Source organism: Panicum virgatum, chromosome 5K, assembly GCF_016808335.1.
Source record: "Panicum virgatum strain AP13 chromosome 5K, P.virgatum_v5, whole genome shotgun sequence".
In the NCBI taxonomy this organism is placed as follows: domain Eukaryota; kingdom Viridiplantae; phylum Streptophyta; class Magnoliopsida; order Poales; family Poaceae; genus Panicum; species Panicum virgatum.
Window position 1 is genome coordinate 38,791,219 of NC_053140.1, and position 19,158 is coordinate 38,810,376.

General features: G+C 43.3%; 2 protein-coding genes and 1 long non-coding RNA gene across 3 annotated transcripts; 2 read left to right on the forward strand and 1 right to left on the reverse strand.

The window, feature by feature from the left end:
• Window positions 1-952: 952 nt before the first annotated feature.
• LOC120709915 lies at window positions 953-1,755 on the reverse strand. The gene has a single exon (XM_039995538.1). It carries the CDS (start codon window positions 1,753-1,755, stop codon window positions 1,222-1,224), a length of 534 nt encoding a protein of 177 aa, XP_039851472.1. The 3' UTR covers window positions 953-1,221.
• A 2,402-nt stretch (window positions 1,756-4,157) lies between these two features.
• LOC120707369 (V-type proton ATPase subunit c''2) lies at window positions 4,158-7,151 on the forward strand. The gene is made up of 4 exons (XM_039992264.1): window positions 4,158-4,458; window positions 4,579-4,656; window positions 6,431-6,601; window positions 6,685-7,151. Exons 1-4 carry the CDS (start codon window positions 4,346-4,348, stop codon window positions 6,851-6,853), a joined length of 531 nt encoding a protein of 176 aa, XP_039848198.1. The 5' UTR covers window positions 4,158-4,345; the 3' UTR covers window positions 6,854-7,151.
• Window positions 7,152-13,855: 6,704 nt separating this feature from the next.
• Window positions 13,856-14,431, forward strand: LOC120707370. Its single transcript, XR_005688967.1, has 2 exons — window positions 13,856-13,941; window positions 14,109-14,431. It is a non-coding gene; the product is annotated as an uncharacterized LOC120707370 (long non-coding RNA).
• Window positions 14,432-19,158: the final 4,727 nt, after the last annotated feature.

The window sequence follows — 19,158 nt, forward strand, 5'->3', positions numbered from 1 at the left end:
AAGCAGCCGAAGCTTCCAATGTCTGAAGTAGATGACGGCCGCGGCGTGCTTTGGAGCGTCCAGTCGCGCGATCGATCAGGAGCTCAGTTCGAAAAAATCTGAACAGGAGGAACCAAGTAGTAGTAGGATCGACGCTGACTGGTGCCAAGTCACCAAGTGGCGTGGCAGAGGAGGAGGCAGCCAAACTTTTCTTCTGTTCCACATGAGAGGGAGGACGAGGAACAGATCAACGCCGGCGATGCAATTGGGCAAACGGTTTATTGACCAGTCCGTCCGTCGGTCTCTCTGCAGTAGGTGCAACAACCTGAGACGCCGGAACAGGAATAGAGAGGGTCTGAGGTCAACACACAGTTTTAACTTTCCGTTTTCAGTCAGATGGTATGGTACGGTACAGCAGCTCGAAATCCAGACGGCTTTATACGTATACATACAGTAGTGTAACTGTACTAGTATGGGGAGGAACTGGGACTGTGGAAGAGTGCTGAGCAAAGAGAAGGACAAGATGTATGTATCGTGTTTTTTTAGAATCACACAGTACAACGAAGACGCCCACAACACGCACACACACTCACACCCTATGAATACACGTACGTAAACCCTACCCCTATGAGCACCTCCGAAGGACTGAGCACCGGCAGATCTGAAGATTCCCGAAGTCACCACTGGCGCCTCGTCGTCGACGGGAACGTCGCTTACCACTTAACGTGTAACACCGGTAAATCCTAGGAAAATCCCAGAAAAAAATGCGAGCACCAGGATTTGATGTATGTATCGTGTTTTTTTAATGGTCATCAAAGTCACAACCGGTGGTCTCCGTACAAGCTAGACGGAAACATTTTGGGAATACGTATGGTTGTTTCACTGCCAACCGAAAAATATTTATTAGGAAATAAAGACAACGGAAAATAACACTAGTAATTCTCAAAATGACGGTGCAACGTCCACATCACTCCATGACAAATCTCACTACTCGAGGTGTGGGTGTGTGCGGCTAAGATAGGTCATGATTCCGTTACTGAGCCTCATTCACAAGCAGGTTAACTTGGCTTAGTAGTTGTTCCCAGTCATGTCAAAAAAAAAAATCAGAGGAACTGCACGCCTAGGTTAGTCGGTGTGAGAGGTCTACACTCTTGTTAGACCACGTAGTACCTAAACCTGAATTCGGATTCAGTTAGCTTGCCCTTCTTCTTGCATTGCTTAGAGAAGCCACGCTTTCTTTCCTCAGAAAACCTCCGGGTGGAACCGCCCGCTCATGGATCCACCCTGCGGCCGCGCGCGCCTGAGGTGCACGGACAGCGCGTACTTGTCCGCCTCCAGGCTCCTCACGCGTTCCTGGAGCTCCCGGTTCGCCGCCGCCTTCTCCCTGTCCAGCCGGTGCTGCAGGCGCACGGCCTTCTTCAGGATGGCGTTCTCCCACAGGGCCGCTCCGTGCCGCTCCGCGCAGGCGGCGGCGACAGAGGCGCCGAAGTCCTCCAGGAACCTGGCGGCGCGGGCCCTGGCGTCGCCCGCGTCCGCGGCGCTCGCCATCTCCGTCATGAGCCTCTCGACCCATTCCGCGTGGCTGATGGTGCCGCCGCCTGACGGGACGGGGACCGCGGCGGCGGCGGGGGCGTGGCGGATGGCGTCGCCGTTGATGTCAGGCGCGGCGTCGTGCTCGGGGTCCAGGCGCAGGTTGACCAGGCGCTCGATCGCCAGGTCCAGATCCCTCTCGCACTGCTCCAGCGCCCGCGCCTTCTCGGCGGAGTCGGCCGCCATGCCAGCAGCTCTCCCGGCTTGTCGATCGGCGGCGAGGGCCGAGAAGGGCAGCAGTTGACAGCAGCAGGAGGAGAGCGCTCGTGGGTGGAGGCGGAGATCTCTCGCAAATCTCAAGAGGCGGGCGCAGAATAAGGCAAGAGGGGACCCTGATCGCTCCCTGAACCTTTATGGCCGGAGCGAGCGGAGCTTCTTCCCCGTTTCCATGTCGGGATCGGCTTCGGTTTCCGTTCCCGAGCAGGAGTCGGGCCTGCCGCGTTCGCGGTCTCCCGCGCTCTCCACTCCGGGTCGACGAAGCCCCTGCGGCTGACGGCTGGGCCCATCCACGCCCGGACTTGATTTCGCGCCACACGGAGACGGGCGCGCCATTGAGCCGCGATCCGCGTCCGGGTCGGCCTCGCGCGACGCGAATCGGCCGCCCCGCCTCCCACGTCCCACCACCGCGCCCGTGCGATCTTGCTGCCCCCCGTCGCGAGACGACGTGTTTCGGAGAAGCAGTAAGCCCATTCATGTTTCCACATCGGTGGCCCGAGATTTTTCCCGCAGCTCCGCGGTGAGCTACACTTTGAGAGGCCATTCATTTGCCCTGCACCGTGTCCGTGTCCCCCTAACTGGCTGTAGTTCAGGACCAGGGCGCACGAGATTGCATCTCCGATGCGTTCATCCAACATTATGCAGTTTTGCTTTTTGCCAGCAGCAATAGTAGTTGCATTACTTAACTTAAAAAAAGTTGCATTACCGTCCAAGAATCTATAAAACCTATAAAATTAGTCTCCACTAAGAGTCATTAACTCTATTTCTCTCAATATGCGAGCTATCCACGTCATCATCTACTAGAATCTTCTATTTAAGCCTTCTACCGATTTTCTGTGCACAACCGCAAGTCACTATTGTAAGCCATCAATTCTGACACAAATGATTCCTTCACCACAACAAACACACATGAAAGGAGCTGAAGAAAACCAAAGGCCGTCACTGTAATACAAAGAAATCTAAAGATCGTCCCTACAATCGAGTTTAAATAACTCCACTCCACCTCTGACATGCCCTTTCCTACTCGGCACGTCTGTAGCTAAGGGCACCGTTGACTTCATCTTCGGCAATGCCGCCACCATGCTGTAAGGTTGCAACCTCCATACTCGTCGTTCGCTCCCCAACCAGAGCAGCATCTAGAAAAAAAGAGATGAAAGGTCTTTGGTGGTGTTTACGCTCATCTTCAAGGTGTTTGGTTTTCAATCTCCTTTTTTATAGTTTTCTGATGGGAGAAAAAGAGGACAAAGAATAATGCAATAATAAGAATATAAGGATAAAGATTAAAGGGAAAAAAGAAAAAAGATGAAAAAGAAAGGAGAAAAGGAAAAGGTAGAGAAAATAAATAGGAACAAATAAAATGAGAGAGAAAAAGAAAAAAGTATAAAGAAATAATAAAAAGAAAATTTTGTCTCATACTTTACGAGTGTTATTTTGTCATTAATTTTTTATTTAGCTAAAATAATCTTTCTTTTATGTCTCAAGTCTCGCAGCAACGCGCGGGGAATCACCTAGTATTCCAAGGTGTAAAACCATGGTTTGAGCTGCATAATTATACACAATTATCTACCATTCAATCGAGAAGAAAGTGCTCTTGGTCTCTCAAGCTATTTTCCTGCTCATCAAGATGATAGCTTGTTGAATTCACGAAAGAAGCCTATCTTGGAATTTGAACTAAATTTGGCAGCGGAATTTCATCATGTAGGGTGCGCATAATCTTCTTGGCGTAGCATCGAATCAATCATAGTCTTAAACACCAACGGAGAGGTACTAAATCTGTATAACATTGGTATTATGTTTAGAAAGAAAAATTACCGGTGAAAATTTTCACTAAACTGCATTTTTAACTTCTAAGTAATAGAAATCACTTGTAGTAGGGCGAGCTTTATTTTGTAATAAAATAAAACTCTCTCAATTAAAAAGAAAAATTATTCTTGTAGAACGTTATCACGCCAAAAGAAGTAATTAGAACAAGTAGACAAAAAGTAATAAAGAGAATAATCTCTCTTTGTTGATCTGTTCATACAAGATTTTTTTTAGAGGAACCTGTTCATACAAGATAGGAGGTGGGGGAGTCCCAGCTTATATAAATGGATTTCCTACTTTTACTTCTAAAAAAAACTCTACTAACTTTTTTTTTAGGGGTAAAAAAAAACTCTACTAACTGGGCCCTATGGGCCGGTTTGTGTCCACATCGATATTTCAAGGAACTTGTTACAGTTTCTACATCCAAGGAACTTGTTACTGCCGGGCTCGAATTCTGTCCTGATACAGATCTGGGCTTCTTAGCATCCAGCTCGTGACCGGCACGTGTTCCCGACGACCGCATCGGTCCCTTCATCTCAGGATCGGACGGACCACGCGGTGTCCGACCCGTGCCCCCCACCGCGTCTGGCCCCGGGCAAACCACGCACGCACCTGTCGACGGGCTCGCATCGCATCGCTTCCCCCTCGGTCCGACTCGGCTCTTGTTCCCCAACCTCCTCCCCTCCCCCGATCCAGCCCCGCAGCGACGCCGAGGCAGAGCGAGCGAGAAGGAGAGACCCCGAGATCGCGCGCGGAGATGTCGTCGGACTCGTCGTCGTGGGCGCGCGCCCTGGTGCAGATCTCGCCCTACACCTTCTCCGCCATCGGCATCGCCGTCTCCATCGGCGTCTCCGTCCTCGGCGCGGCATGGTGAGTCCGCACCGCCCCTGCCCACTTGTCCGGCTAGATCTGCGGCCCCTGCCCATCCGTGCTTTTCCGCCTGCTTGCATCTCACTGCCCTTGCTGTTTGCTTCCGCTCCGCATCTCCAGGGGCATCTTCATCACGGGGAGCAGCCTCATCGGGGCCGCCATCAAGGCGCCCAGGATCACATCTAAGAACCTCATCAGGTGCGGAATCTCGATGCTTGGACTCGTATTACCCGTTCGGTCTTTCTCGAGCTATCGTTGGTCTGTCACTCTGTTGTTGGCTGAGCATGGTGGGCTATGAGTTCCTAGTTGGTACCCAGGGTTTTCTGGGACGGTTTTGTTTCGTGAATGGCGACGTGCTGTAGTTCCGCCAGTGTTAGCTGCAAGGGGGAACACAAACATTATCATATTTCGCGACTTTGGGTCCATGCTCAGCTTTCAAAATATGTTGGCATTGGGGCATCAGCTTAGAACTGGAATTCCTGTCCATTGAATGATCCTCCTCTAGATTTTTCAAGTTTTAATGCCATAAATGGACCTAGAGCTTTCTTGTTAGGAAGGTTTTGGTGCTATCTCATTATAAGTTCGTTATGCCTTGATATCTGTGGAACTCAGAGCCTTATAGATAGCACCAAGCTGCAACTGACCGTCTAGTAAAACTTTATATGCTTTGGATCACAGGGAGATTACCATGCCTCTCAATGCAACTATTTAGCCATCCTCTTTTTCATGTCTTTTTGTTGTTAGGAACCTCTCGGCCTCCTTCGACCTCTAGAGAATGCATCATTGTTTCAGTTTTTCCTTGGATAGCTGTGGGCACCATCTTTTTGTTACTACTGTCTACCATTGCAATCTAGACCCTCAGCTCTTGTTTTTCATGCTTGATTAGGGTGTTTCTCTCAGTGAACTTAATTTATTATTCTACAAATTAAGAATGTAATGGCTATTTTCTCACAATCTAAACAAAAAGTTGGACAAATTAAGCACATGGTCGATATTTTTGAGTTCTGGTGTAATGTAAGTAGGCATGCTTTTGTTTATTTTGTTTGTTTGAAAGTATACAAGTGCTTCCGGGACATTTTTTTCTGGGTACCATGCTGGACACCTGGATAGATTTTGATCCCTGATGCCCATGTTAGTGTTGATGTTGCTTGGTAAGTACTTGACTTGCACACATGCCAAGTCACATACTATACCCATACTTAAGCGAAGTGTGGCAATTTTTAGCTTTGCTGTTCTTCTGTTATTGTGGCTGATGAAATGCAGACCTTCTATTGTGCTTCTGGGTTCCAATGGATGTCCTTGGTTTGGTTGTACCATTTAATTTATAGCTCAGCATCCATTGGTTGGCTTCAGTTCGTATCTTTGTGTTTATTGTGCTGGGCGTGATCAATAGGGCTCTAGGAGTGCCCTATATATGATCTATTGCGTTGATGTGGTGCTAAATAGCTTTGGGGTTCTTAATTTATCCTAGTATTCTAGGACAGGTAGATAATCTGAAAACATTTGGTCATCCTGTCATGTTATCAGCATATGTGACACACATTGTTCATTAGAAATTTAGAGTAATATTTAGCACAACCTCTGAATAGAAAAGGAAACATAAACTTTGAGTTTGTCTTGAGAACAGAGTTGAGCATAAATTGCCTGTTTATTATGCAGAAAATGATTGAAATATTTGGATATTGCAGTGTTCCTCTGGTAATTTGAGATCTGTACTGTTCCAGTATTGAAGTATTCTATGCTTTTCATCTTATTGTCCAATAGCGTCATGATAGATCCATTTCTGAGTGTCGTTTGGCACCGTATTGTCTAATAGCAATGGTAGAAGCTCTGTCCTAGTTTCATGTTAAAAATTTATCTTCTATTGATTCATAAACTTTTGTTCTTTATGCTATCTTTGTTTTCTCTTTTGTATAATCTCAATACAGTCTTCTTACCTTGTGATACTTATACATATGCCTATGCTTTGCAGTGTCATTTTCTGTGAGGCTGTCGCAATTTATGGTGTAATTGTGGCAATCATCCTCCAGACAAAACTTGAAAGTGTGCCATCATCTCAAATGTATGCTCCGGAGTCTCTTCGAGCTGGCTATGCAATCTTTGCATCTGGCCTTATTGTTGGCTTTGCTAATCTTGTGTGCGGGTAGGCACCAGACCCCCCTCTATCTTGTTTTCTCTGGTGAAATATGTTATTCAGTTCCAGATGATTAAATTTCCTATCTACAGGGTTTGCGTGGGGATAATTGGAAGCAGCTGCGCACTGTCTGATGCTCAAAACTCGTCGCTCTTTGTAAAGATCTTGGTAATCGAGATCTTCGGCAGCGCTCTGGGGCTGTTTGGAGTCATTGTGGGCATCATCATGTCATCTCAAGCGACATGGCCGGCCAAAGCTTGATTTTCCCCACGCATCGCTCTGTAAATTATTGCAAATGAAATGTATCCGAATGTCAAGATGTGGTCCTACTGCCTTTACCTGTCACTCAATCTCCCTCTATCTCTCTTTTTTCTTTTGCACCTTTTTGGAAAACAATTAATTCGGTGCCCGTAGCGCATCCGATTGTAGAGTTGATATTCCAACTGCAGAGACTCCATGTGTGCTGGATATCTTATAGGTGCTATTGCTGTTGCAAGACACACTCGGCTTATTGAATAAATGCATTGGAACTGAATAAGATGAAATTTTTTTAGCCACATTTCGTGGGCGTCAAAGGTGTCCTTGTGATGACTAAGACAGATGTGTAGCATAATGTCCATCTTTTTTGTGAATGGCTGCTCGCTGGATCAGCTTTTTAGTTGGAGGTTGTGCTTGCCAAGATTAGCCATTCAGATTTAAAGCCCAACTGCCTTTAAATCATCACATTGGCTTAGCGGTGGGTTCCATTCACACTAGCCTATCCTATAGCTATGGCAAAGTCTACAATGTTCAGTGTAAAAATAAGTAGTACTCCCTCCTTCCATTTTTTAGGGGAAAATTCCCTCCACGGCCCTAGAAATAATACCACTTCTTTCTATGGCCCTCAAAAGTTGAATCTTCCTTATTTGGCCTTAGTTTAACTTTTATCCCTTCTATGGCCCTACCATCGTTAAAGTCTGTCGGTTAACTCGCGTAAACAGCAACATGTGGTTTTTCACCCATTTTTTCTTGACTATAACGACCTTCAAATTAACTCCAAAATTCCTCAAACTTTTTACAGTGATACAAATGATGGAGATGAATCCATTTTGCAAAATAAACATATGTAGCATTTACGATCCGAAAACTAAAATTCACCAAATTAGGCTACTTTTTAAGAATATTTGAATTTTTATGGCACAAAACTATTGTCCAAAAATTAATAAAAATTCCTAATATTACTAAGATGAGATATATTAATTTATAATTTTTTTTGTATCATATGTTACTCACAGTATTTGGAAGTTCTGTTAAAAATTTAATTTTTAAAAGAAAGTTTAAATTTCTTTTTGTTAACAAACATCAAAATTATGTAAGTAACATATAGTATAAAAAATAATTTTATAAATTAATAAATCTCATCTTAGAAATAGTAGGCATTTTATCATTTTTTGGACAATATTTTTGTAAAATAAAAATTCAGATAGTCTTAAAAAGTAGCCTAATTTGGTGAATTTTAGTTTTAAGATCATAAATGCTACATTTTTTTTGCAAAATGGATTCATCTCCATCAGTTGTATCAGTGTAAAAAGTTTGATGAATTTTTGGAGTTAATTTGAAGGTTGTTTTAGTCAAGAAAAAATGGGTGAAAAACCACATGTTACTGTTTACGTGAGTTAACTGACAGACTTTGACGGTAGGGACGTAGAAGGGATAGAAGTTAAAACTAGAGCCTAATAAGAAAGATTCAACTTTTGAGGATCATAGAAGGGAGTGTGATTATTTGCAGAGCCGTGCAGGGAATTTTTCCTTTTTCTAGGGCGGATGGTTTCCTACTCCAGAGATCAAGGCGGCACTGGTGAGAGCATCCAGGCCCCTAATTCATGTTTTGGTAATAAATGACAGCATTTGTGGACTAACAATTTTATTGAGTGAATTTGCATATGAGGTTGGTCCACAAGAACGTGTGCATGAGTTGATGCCATAGAATGAATTGGAGATAACTACTCAAAGGAGAAGCTCAAGGCAAAGGTATATGACAGGGCTTTTCTATTTTGCCGGTCATGAGGTGATTAGAGGATGAAAAATGACCGGATTGATAGGATAAATAGCCGTACTATCAAGAGGGGTCGTTGTGCCTTTGCTTGACTGTTCCATAGTGCCATTTTGCTCAAACTTAGGTTGCATGCATGAGGGCTAACGTCGCTTCGAAGAATGGCTTCCAAAGTTGAAAGAGAAATGTGGGCTAACTGCTAGGGGCGGACGGTCCGGCCCTATGGGGCGGACGGTCCGTCCCTCCTTAACAAATTTTGGACAGAAATTTGTAGTTTCTGTTATGCGCCGAAAAAGACAAGGGCGGACGGTCCGGCCTCAGGGGGCGGACGGTCCACCCCTAACCTTCAAGTTTTGGCAGAAACTTTTATGTTTCTGTGTGGCCCCAGCAAATGAAGTGCGGACGGTCCGCCCAGGGGGTGCGGATGGTCCGCCCCCTAACTCCAAGACATGGACAAAACCATTGCGTTTCTGGTGAGCCTCATCGTTTGTAGGACGGACGGTCCGCCATGGGGGCGCGGACGGTCCGCCACTGCTTTCCCAGGATGTCCAAAAACATCTCCATCTCTGAGTGACTGAGAGTTTGAACGGCAGATGGTCCGCACCTATGGCGCGGACAGTCCACGAAACACAGTAACGGTCGACTCTGACACGCATTAATTGCGTTTCTAGCCGTTGGTTTTGAATGGCGGACAGTCCGGTTTGTCTAAGGCGGATAGTCCACGATTATCCTGGTTTCACGCATTTTGAACATAACAGTTGGATTTCGAGTGATGGGGGTATATATATGGGATGGCAGGCCGTGGGCTGTCTCTCTTGGCCATTGGAAACACTCTTGAGCTCCTCACTCACTCTCTCTCTCTCACTCATCTTGCTTAGGGATTGCATTCTTTGTGAGATTGAGAGCCACATAGTGCATTGCATCCATTGTTTGAGCTTTGTGGAACTAGTGAATCTTCAAGCAAGCATCCTCGACTTGTTATTCTTGGGAGTTGCCGCTCCCTAGACGGCTTGGAGAAGGTGATTTCGTGGAGCTCTCCAAGAAGATTGTTGAGAAGCCCCGAAATTGGTTGTGAGAGGTTCTTGTGCTCACCTCGCCGGAGTGGTGAAGAGCAACTCTAGTGAAATCAAGATTTGGAGAGGTTCATAGATTCAAGCCAGCTCAAGATCAAGGGGAGTCTTGATAGAGGAGCGGTTGATTCTTTTAATCCACCTCAATGTGGATTAGGGGTGACTGACAAGTCATCGATACCACGGGAAAAAGTTCTTGTGTCAAGCTCGGTTATTTCTTTGCTCATTTCAATTCTTGCAATTTACTTTGAGCACTTTACTTTTCTAGAGCTTGAATTGCCTCCTGTCACCCTAAGTTGCAAACCTCACTAATGATAGTTTTTACTAGACATAGGATCCATCTTGTGGTTCTAATTAAATTTCTCTAGTGTTTGTGTTTTTAGTTTAAAACCACCTATTCACCCCCTCTAGTTGATGTCCTTGATCCTACAACTAGTATCAGAGCTAAGTACTCCATTAACAAGGATTTAATCATACCGGAGTAAGGATAATGACTAGTGAAAATGAGATTCATGTTGGGAAATCACCTAACTTTGATGGGAACAATTATGATTATTGGAAAGTTAGAATGACATCATATCTCAAGGCCTTGAATAGAAAAAATATGGAGAATTGTAAATGATGGATATATCATTCTTGATGAGAAAAAGTTGACACCTCTAGATGAAGAGAATGATTTACTCAATGATCAAGCCGTGAATGTGTTGGTTAGTGCTCTTGATGTTAGTGAGTTCAACCGAGTCAAGAGTCTCACTAATGCTAATGAGATATGGAAGAAACTTATGGAAATTCATGAGGGTACCTCAAGTGTGAAAGATGCAAAATTGTATGTGATCAAGGGAAAATTTAGTGAATTTGCCATGAAGAAAGAAGAAAGTGTGCCCGAGATGTTCAACCGGTTGAATGACATTGTGAATGATCTCAAGGGTCTTGGATTTGACGTACCGGATGAGGATTTCTATCACAAATTCCTTAGAAGTCTTCCGGAGAGATATGATACTATAGTGACTTTGCTAGTAAGATCAAATTTAAAGACCACAACTCCCACACAAGTTTTGGGAGAAGTGCTCACTCATGACATGTTCAAGAAGTCACAAGATGAAGTGCATGGTGTGGCAAATGATGAGAAAAAGAAGAGTGTGGCTTTCAAAGCTCAATCCTCCAAAGGTGAAAATGATGAAGATTGTAGTGAGGATGAGTCGGATGAAGAGATGGCTTTCTTTGTCAAAAGATTCAACAAATTTATGAGCAAGAAGAGTTATGGAAGGAAAGGTCAATATTCAAAGAAAAATCCCTTCATCAACAAGAAGTGTTTTGAGTGTGGTGAAGGTCACATTATTGTCAATTGTCCAAACAAGAAAAATGACAAGAACAAGAAGGGCAAGAAAGATGATGACAAGAAAAATAAGAAATTCATCAAGAGAAAGAAGAATTTTTTTCTCGAACACGCAGGAGAGCTGCGTATCATTGTATTAATAGAAGAAGAGAGTCATACATAGACCCGAACACACACCCACACTCTAACCCTGCAAGAACTTAATCACCTATGCTTTTCAAGTAAGACCTGACCACACCACCCACTCACACTAAGACACAACAGCACTGGCCTCTCCTAGCAAGCCAGTCTGCTGTCCAACACCGGTTGTGAGCAGCCAGCCACAAAAAGAAACGACACTTAGGGGGTGCCCAAGACTTCCAAATGCGTTCATAGGGAGCAAAGCTGATGGCTCCCTCAAAAAGTGCATCATATACAGATTTGGCTGTGTACACTCCTGAGCTAGAAAGTCTCCAAATGTGCTTATCCAAGTTTCCTTCCTGTAACTCCACCTCTGTCAAAATATCCCAAAGATCCAAATATTCCCACAAGGCTTCCAAAGAAATTTCTCCTTGAATGTCTGCTACCCAATTCTCATCGACCAGGGCATCCATCACCTTACGTCTGCTTGCTCTTCTTTTTGGCACTAATGCATATAGATTAGGAGCCAAATCCTGAATGCTTCTTCCAGCCAGCCACTTGTCTTTCCAGAAGAGAGTATTGGCTCCATCTCCAACCTCGGTAATTATGGCCATCGAGAGAAGGTACTCGACTTCCTTACTAACTTGGAGTGGTAAACTCGCCCAGGGTTTATCAGGTTCAGATTTCTTCAGCCAAGGCCATCTTACCCGTAGAGCAATTCCTAGTGATTTCAAATCAGAAATTCCTAGTCCCCCCAAGTTCCTTTGTTCGGCAGACTTTGGGCCAAGCAATTAGACAGTGACCCCCTTTTGCTTCCTTGCGACCTCTCCACAAGAAACTTCTTCTGATTTTGTCAATGTTCTTTATGGCCCAAGTCGGCAAATCTATTGCCATGGCAAGGTAGATCAACATGGCTGTTAGTACATATTGTACCTGCACAGCCCTACCAGCCCTTGTCATTAAGTCAGCTTTCCATCCTGGTAATTGATCAGAAATTCTGTCAATTATGGGCTGAAATTGTTCTCTTGTGAGCTTCCTGAGAGACAGAGGTAAACCCAGATACTTGCACGGAAAACTCATGATTTCACATGGCAGCAAACTTTGTATCACAGCCATGTTATCATCAGAGCACTGGATTGGCATCACACTACTTTTCTGAACATTGGTTCTGAGCCCAGAGGCATCCCCAAATAGCTGTAGCAGCTGCAATGTCAGGGAAATATCTTCTGCAGCAGGTCTAAGGAAGAGGGCCACATCATCGGCATATAAGGATATTCGGTGTTGAATTGGTCGTCTAGACAGGGGCTGTAGAAGGCCGGCCTCCGCTACCCTAGTGACCATCCAATTTAGTGCATCCATGACCAAGATAAAGAGCATCGGGGAGAGGGGATCTCCTTGCCTGAGCCCTCTCCTGTGCTGTATGAATTCTCCAGGGGTACCATTAAGAAGTATCTGAGTTGAGGATGAAGTCAGTAGGCCACTCAACAGGTCCCGCCATCGTGGTCCAAAACCCAATTTGCCAAGTAATTCCAAGAGAAATGCCCAGGAAACTGAATCAAACGCCTTAGTAATGTCCAATTTGAGTAGTATTCGGGGCTGCTTTTGGGAGTGCAAAAATCTTACAGTCTGTTGCACCATCATAAAGTTGTCCTGTATAAATCTTTTTTTATAAAAGCACTTTGATTAGGGGATACCATTTGATCAAGGCGACTAGCCAACCTGTTCGCAAGCAATTTAGTAACAAGCTTTGCAAAGCTGTGAACTAAGCTAATAGGCCTGAAATCCTTTACTTGATCAGCAACTGTCTTTTTAGGAATTAGAGTGATGTAAGATGAGTTCAGCAGCCAGAGATTTCTGAAGTTCCTTCCCCATATAGTATGTAAAGCAGCCATAACATCTCCTTTGATCACTGTCCAACAGGTCTTATAAAATCTTCCGGTGAATCCATCCGGACCCGGGGCTTTATCCGATGGCAGCTCCTTAATGGTGTTCCACACTTCTTCATCAGAGAAAGGAGATTCCAAAGCCTCAAGGTCGAAGCTAGGTAAGTCCAGTCTGTCCAAATCAATTGTTCTGCCCCGATCACTTTCCTTCCCAATCAGATTGGAATAAAAATCCAGAATAGCAGCAGCTTTATCTTCATGGGTGGTAAGAATCCTATCTCCTTCCTGTAATCTGGCAATGAAATTTTTCTTCTTTCTATGTCTTGCATGCTTGTGAAAGAGTCTGGTATTAGCATCCCCTTCCTTCAACCAATCGATCCGGGATCGCAGCCTTGCAACTGTTCTTAACAGCGAGGTTAGTGCCAAAGTGTGCTTCTTAAGATTATTGCGTAGCCATAATTCATTAGGCTGAAGGGGTCTACTGTCCTGGGCAATATCAAACTGATGGATAATTTCTTTTGCAAGGGCCAGCTGAGAAGTAATATGCCCAATTTTCTTTTGGCTCCAGCTTTGCAGCGCTCTAGCTGTTGCCTTGAGTTTCAGAGATAAAGTTTGCATTGGGCAAGGGTGACTTTGTACCGAACTCCATGCGGCTTCTACCGTATCCAGGAAACCATCCATGTTAGTCCAAAAGGATTCGAAGTGAAATCGCCTCTTAGTAGTGGTGATGTCCCGCAAGCCCAGAATGAGAGGGCAATGATCCGAATCATCCGAGGCCGAGCTCTGTAGGAGACAATCAGGGAACATGTCCTCCTAGTCAATGGTACAGAAAACCCGGTTGAGTTTCACGAGAGTGGGAGATGCACTGGAGGAGGAACTGGACCAAGTGTACTTGCGCCCATGGAGAGGTAATTCTGTTAATGCCATGTCATTAATCCATCTTCTGAATCTACCCATCATTGCTCTGTTTAAATTACCATTGTTTTTGTCTTCATCTCTGTAGATAAGATTGAAATCCCCCTACGACCAACCAGGCCCCAGTGCACTGAACCCGAATGTCTCTGAGCTCTTGCAGAAATTGCAGCTTCTCTTGATTGTCTTGGGGACCATACACACAAGTGAGCCACCAAGGGCTGCCACTGGCTGAGCAAAACTGAACTGATGCACTGTGGTTGTCCTTTCGGCTTGCCTGTATAGCACCCAGTCGACTTCTCCAAGCGATCAGAATTCCACCACTAGCACCGACAGAAGGGAGGCATATGTAATTATTATCAAAATCGCTGCCGAGCATTGAAAGAATTATTTCTCTAGAGATTGCAACCATCTTAGTTTCTTGTAGACAAACGATGTCAATTTTAGTTGAGACAACCAAACTACAGACAACATTTCTTCTTGCTACAGAATTAAGTCCCCTGATATTCCATATAAGAATATGTGAAGGATTCATGAGTAACTAATTGAAGGAAAACATGACCAGGGAAATTGACATCAGACTAGGCACACTATAGGCCCTGTAACATAATCCGCCTCCGTGGGTGCCCATCCAAAGAGAGCAGCCAATGCTTTTGTATAGGAGGGTGACACATGCTGTCGAAATCGTTGGGCGTAGTCATCCAGCAGCTGCTGGCTCAAATGTTCTCTGTCATCATCAACATCAAGATCTAGAGCGCGCATCACACGCTTCTATAGATGAACAGGACAAACCTCAGGCTTTTCCACTCCCATGCCAGTAAGCCGTCGGCTGCGGCGAGGAGCCTCACTCGGTGGTGGCATGTTCCTCTTTCTTCTCTTACTCATATGGGGAATCGGTAGAAGCCCATTTGGGGTTTTTGATAGCTTCAGGATGAAGGCCGAGGCTGGGCTGGGAGGATGCTGGTTAGGCTGAGCAGCTTTGTCTCCCTCCTCAGGTTCAGCAAGAATGGTCAAGCCTATTTTGTTGAGTGGGATTCCGATGCAAGCTCCGATGATGATGATGATGACAAGCCATCCAAAGGTGTTGCCGGAATCGCCATCAAGGAGGCTCCTTCACTCTTCTCCACATCACATTGCCTTATGGCAAAAGGTGGTGAAAAGGTATTACAAGATGGTGAACTTGATGAACTAACTTATGATGATCTTGTTGAAATGCTCAATGATGCCGATGAATTCACGAGCAAAGAAAAGGCAAAGTTGAAGGACTTGAAGTTGAAATTCACCTCACTTCAAGTATCCTATGAGGAGCTAAAGACCTCTCATGAGAATCTTAAAGAGACTCATGAGAAGCTTGAGGAAGCTCACAACACCTTGCTTGCTCATGAAAACAAGGCAACATTGAGTGTTGGTGTTAGTTGTGATTTAATCAATAAAAAATATTGTGCTTCTAGTTTGACTAACCCATCTTGTAGCTCAAGTGACTTCTCATGCTCAAGTGATAAATTTTCTTGTGATGAGTCAATTATTGTGGAAAATGAATTATTGAAGGAGGTTATTTGCTTGACCGATGACTTAAGAAAGTGCTATGGTCAAATGGCTAAATTCAATTATTGTTGGGCAAATAAAAAATTCTCAATGAATAAGGAGGGTTTTGGATATATTCCCAAGAAAGGAAAGACGGCTTTTGTTCCAACAAAGACTTCATTTGTAAAGGCTAGTGGTATTCCTTTTTGTGAAAATTGCAAGAATCTTGGTCATGATGAGAAGAGTTGCATGAACAAGAAAGCTATATCCTTTGACCCTAAATATGTTCTCTTCAAAAATTCTAAGGGTTGTGTTAGTGCTAAATTTGTAGGAATACCCATAATTGGTGCCAAAAAGAATGCCATTTGGGTGCCTAAAGCTTTAGTCTCTAACATTCAAGGACCCAAGAAAATTTGGGTACCTAAAAGGGCTAATCTTCTTTTGTAGGTGAACTACAAGGCCGGAGGAAGACATTGGGTGCTTGATAGTGGATGCACTCAACATATGATCGGTGATCCAAAGATGTTCTCCTCTCTTAAAGAAAATGTTGTTGGTTATAGTGATATTATCTTTGGTGACAATAGTCGAGGCAAAGTTGAAGGAGTTGGTAAAATTGCTATCCCAAATGATCACTCCCTCTCAAATGTATTGCTAGTTGATTCTCTTAAATTCAATCTCTTGTCGGTTACTCAACTTTGTGATCTTGGTTACAAGTGCTCTTTCACTAGTGAGGATGTTGAAGTGACTAGCTTGGATGGTAAATGATGCCAACTTGAGTGCATGCTTATTTTCAAAATCATCAATGGGTTTGTTATGGCATAGAAGACTTGCTCATGTTGGTATGAAACAACTCAACCAGCTCTTAAAACATAATTTAGTTGTTGGGTTGAAAGATGTGAAGTTTGAGAAGGATAGATTGTGTAGTGCTTGTCAAACCGGAAAACAAATTGCGAATTCACATCCATCCAAAAGTACTATATCAACCACAAGACCATTGGAATTATTGCATATGGATTTATTTGGCCCTACCACAGATAGAAGCATTGGAGGAAATTGTTATTGTCTTGTGATTGTGGATGATTATTCGAGATACACTTGGGTGTTCTTTCTAAAAGATAAGGCCTATACATATGACAATTTCAAGACATTCCTGACAAGGGCTGAAAATGAATTTGATCTCAAGGTGAAGAAAGTGAGAAGTGATAATGAAAGTGAATTTAGAAATACAAGAGTTGAAGAGTTGTGTGATGACAAGAGAATCAAGCACGAGTTCTCAACCAAATACACACCGGAACAAAATGGTGTTGTTGAGAGGAAAAATAGGACTTTGATTGATATGGCAAGATCAATACTGTTTCGGATAGTTTTTGGACTGAGGCAATTAACACTGCTTGTCATGCTTCAAATATGCTATATTGTTATAGAGTTCACAACAAAACTCCATATGAGCTGCTGAATGGAAGGAAGCCAAATATCTCATATTTTCGGGTCTTTGGTTGCAAATGCTATATTCTTAGGAAAGGAACTCGGTTATCAAAATTCCAAAGTAAGGTTGATGAAGGTTTTCTTCTTGGATATTCATCTAATAGCAAAGCTTATCGAGTTTATAATAAAACTCATGGTATTGTTGAGGAGGTATATGATGTGGATTTTGATGAAACACAAGGCTCACATGAAGAAAAAGAAAATCTTGATGATGTGAGGAGTGATGGTTTAAGAAATGCAATCAAGAATATGTCAATTGGTGATATTCGACCAAGAGAAGAGGATGAGGAAGAAGATGGCTCATCTATTCCCATTAGAGTTATTCCTTCTACCTCTACTTCAAGTGAACAAGCTCAACCAATTGATCAAGCCATTCATGATGATGACTCTCAAGTTCAAGATCAACCGGGCTCATCTAGTTCACCCTCTCCATCAACTCAAGAGCCCGTTGCTCCATCAAGAATTCATCATGCCATTACAAAAGATCACCCCGTGGATCAAATCATGGGTGACATTAGTAAGAGTGTTCAAACTCGATCTCGCATTGCTTCATTTTGTGAATATTATTCTTTTGTATTCTCTTTTGAGCCTAACCGTGTAGATGAGGCACTCATGGATCCGGATTGGGTAAATGCCATGCATGAAGAATTGAATAACTTCACCCGAAACCAAGTTTGGGAATTGGTTGAAAGGCCCAAGGATTATAATGTCATCGGTACTAAATGGGTCTTTCGAAATAAGTAAAATGAAGATGGTATTGTTGTGAGAAACAAGGCAAGATTGGTGGCTCAAGACTTCACTCAAGTTGAAGGTTTGGATTTTGGTAAAACTTTTGCTCCCGTAGCTAGACTTGAAGCTATAAGGATCTTGCTAGCATATGCATGCTCACATAACATAAAACTTTTTCAAATGGATGTAAAAAGTGCTTTCTTAAATGGTAGAATTAGTGAACTAGTGTATGTTGAACAACCCCCCAGTTTTGAGGATCCAAAGAAGTCAAATCATGTGTACAAGTTGTTTAAAACTCTCTATAGTTTTAAGCAAGCTCCTCGGGTTTGGTATGAGAGACTAAGAGACTTTCTTGTTTCTAAGGGCTTCAAAATTGGAAAGGTTGACACTACCTTGTTCACTAAATCTATTGGAAAAGATTTATTTGTTTGTCAAATTTATGTTGATGATATTATCTTTGGTTCTACTAACCCAAGTTTTTGCGAGGAATTTGGTGACATGATGTCTAGGGAATTTGAAATGTCTATGATCGGTGAATTGAGTTTCTTTCTTGGACTTCAAATCAAGCAACTCAAGGAAGGCACATTTGTGTGTCAATCTAAATATGTGAAGGATATATTGAAGAAATTTGGTATGGAAGATGCTAAACTTATCAAGACACCTATGGCTACAAATGGACATCTTGATCATGATGAGGGCGGCAATCCGGTTGACCAAAAGCTTTATCGATCCATGATTGGGAGTTTGATTTATTTGACCACATCTAGGCCCGACATCATATTTAGTGTTTGTATGTGTGCAAGATTTCAAGCTGCCCCAAGAGAATGTCATTTGACCGCTGTCAAGCGTATCTTAATATATTTGAAGTTCACTTCAAATATTGGCTTATGGTATCCAAAGGGTGCTCACTTTGAATTGGTTGGTTATTCGGATTCGGATTATGCGGATGCAAAGTTGACAGAAAAAGCACTACCGGTGGTTGTCAATTTCTTGGAAGGTCTCTTGTTTCTTGGTCTTCAAAGAAACAAAATTTAGTTGCTCTCTCAACCGCCGAAGTGGAATATATTTCGGCGGGAAGTTGTCGTGCTCAATTGTTATGGATGAAGCAAACTCTTCTTGACTTTGATGTGAAATTCAAGGAAATTCTCTTATTATGTGACAATGAAAGTGCTGTGAAGAGTGCATCAAATCCGGTTCAACATTCAAGAACAAAGCATATTGATATTCAGCATCATTTTCTTAGAGATCATGTGAACAAGGGTGATATCAAAATGGATAGAATTGGCACCGAAGATCAATTGGCGGATATATTCACTAAGCCATTAGATGAAAATTGGTTTTGCAAGTTGAGAAACGAGCCAAACATCATTGACTTCTCAAATGTGGCTTGAAATCGAGTGCATGTGCCATTTGGTTCTCTTTTGCATTTTTTGGTTTGCATTTCTAGTATTTTTGTGCTTTTTGGACTATTTTTG

Bases quoted from the DNA above. Each gene is read 5' to 3' on its own strand.
- LOC120709915 (XM_039995538.1), bottom strand. From the start codon at position 1,755: ATGGCGGCCGACTCCGCCGAGAAGGCGCGGGCGCTGGAGCAGTGCGAG.
- LOC120707369 (XM_039992264.1), top strand. From the start codon at position 4,346: ATGTCGTCGGACTCGTCGTCGTGGGCGCGCGCCCTGGTGCAGATCTCG. The intron at 4,459-4,578 runs GTGAGTCCGCAC...CCGCATCTCCAG, and splicing joins TCCGTCCTCGGCGCGGCATG to GGGCATCTTCATCACGGGGA. The intron at 6,602-6,684 runs GTAGGCACCAGA...TCCTATCTACAG, and splicing joins TTTGCTAATCTTGTGTGCGG to GGTTTGCGTGGGGATAATTG.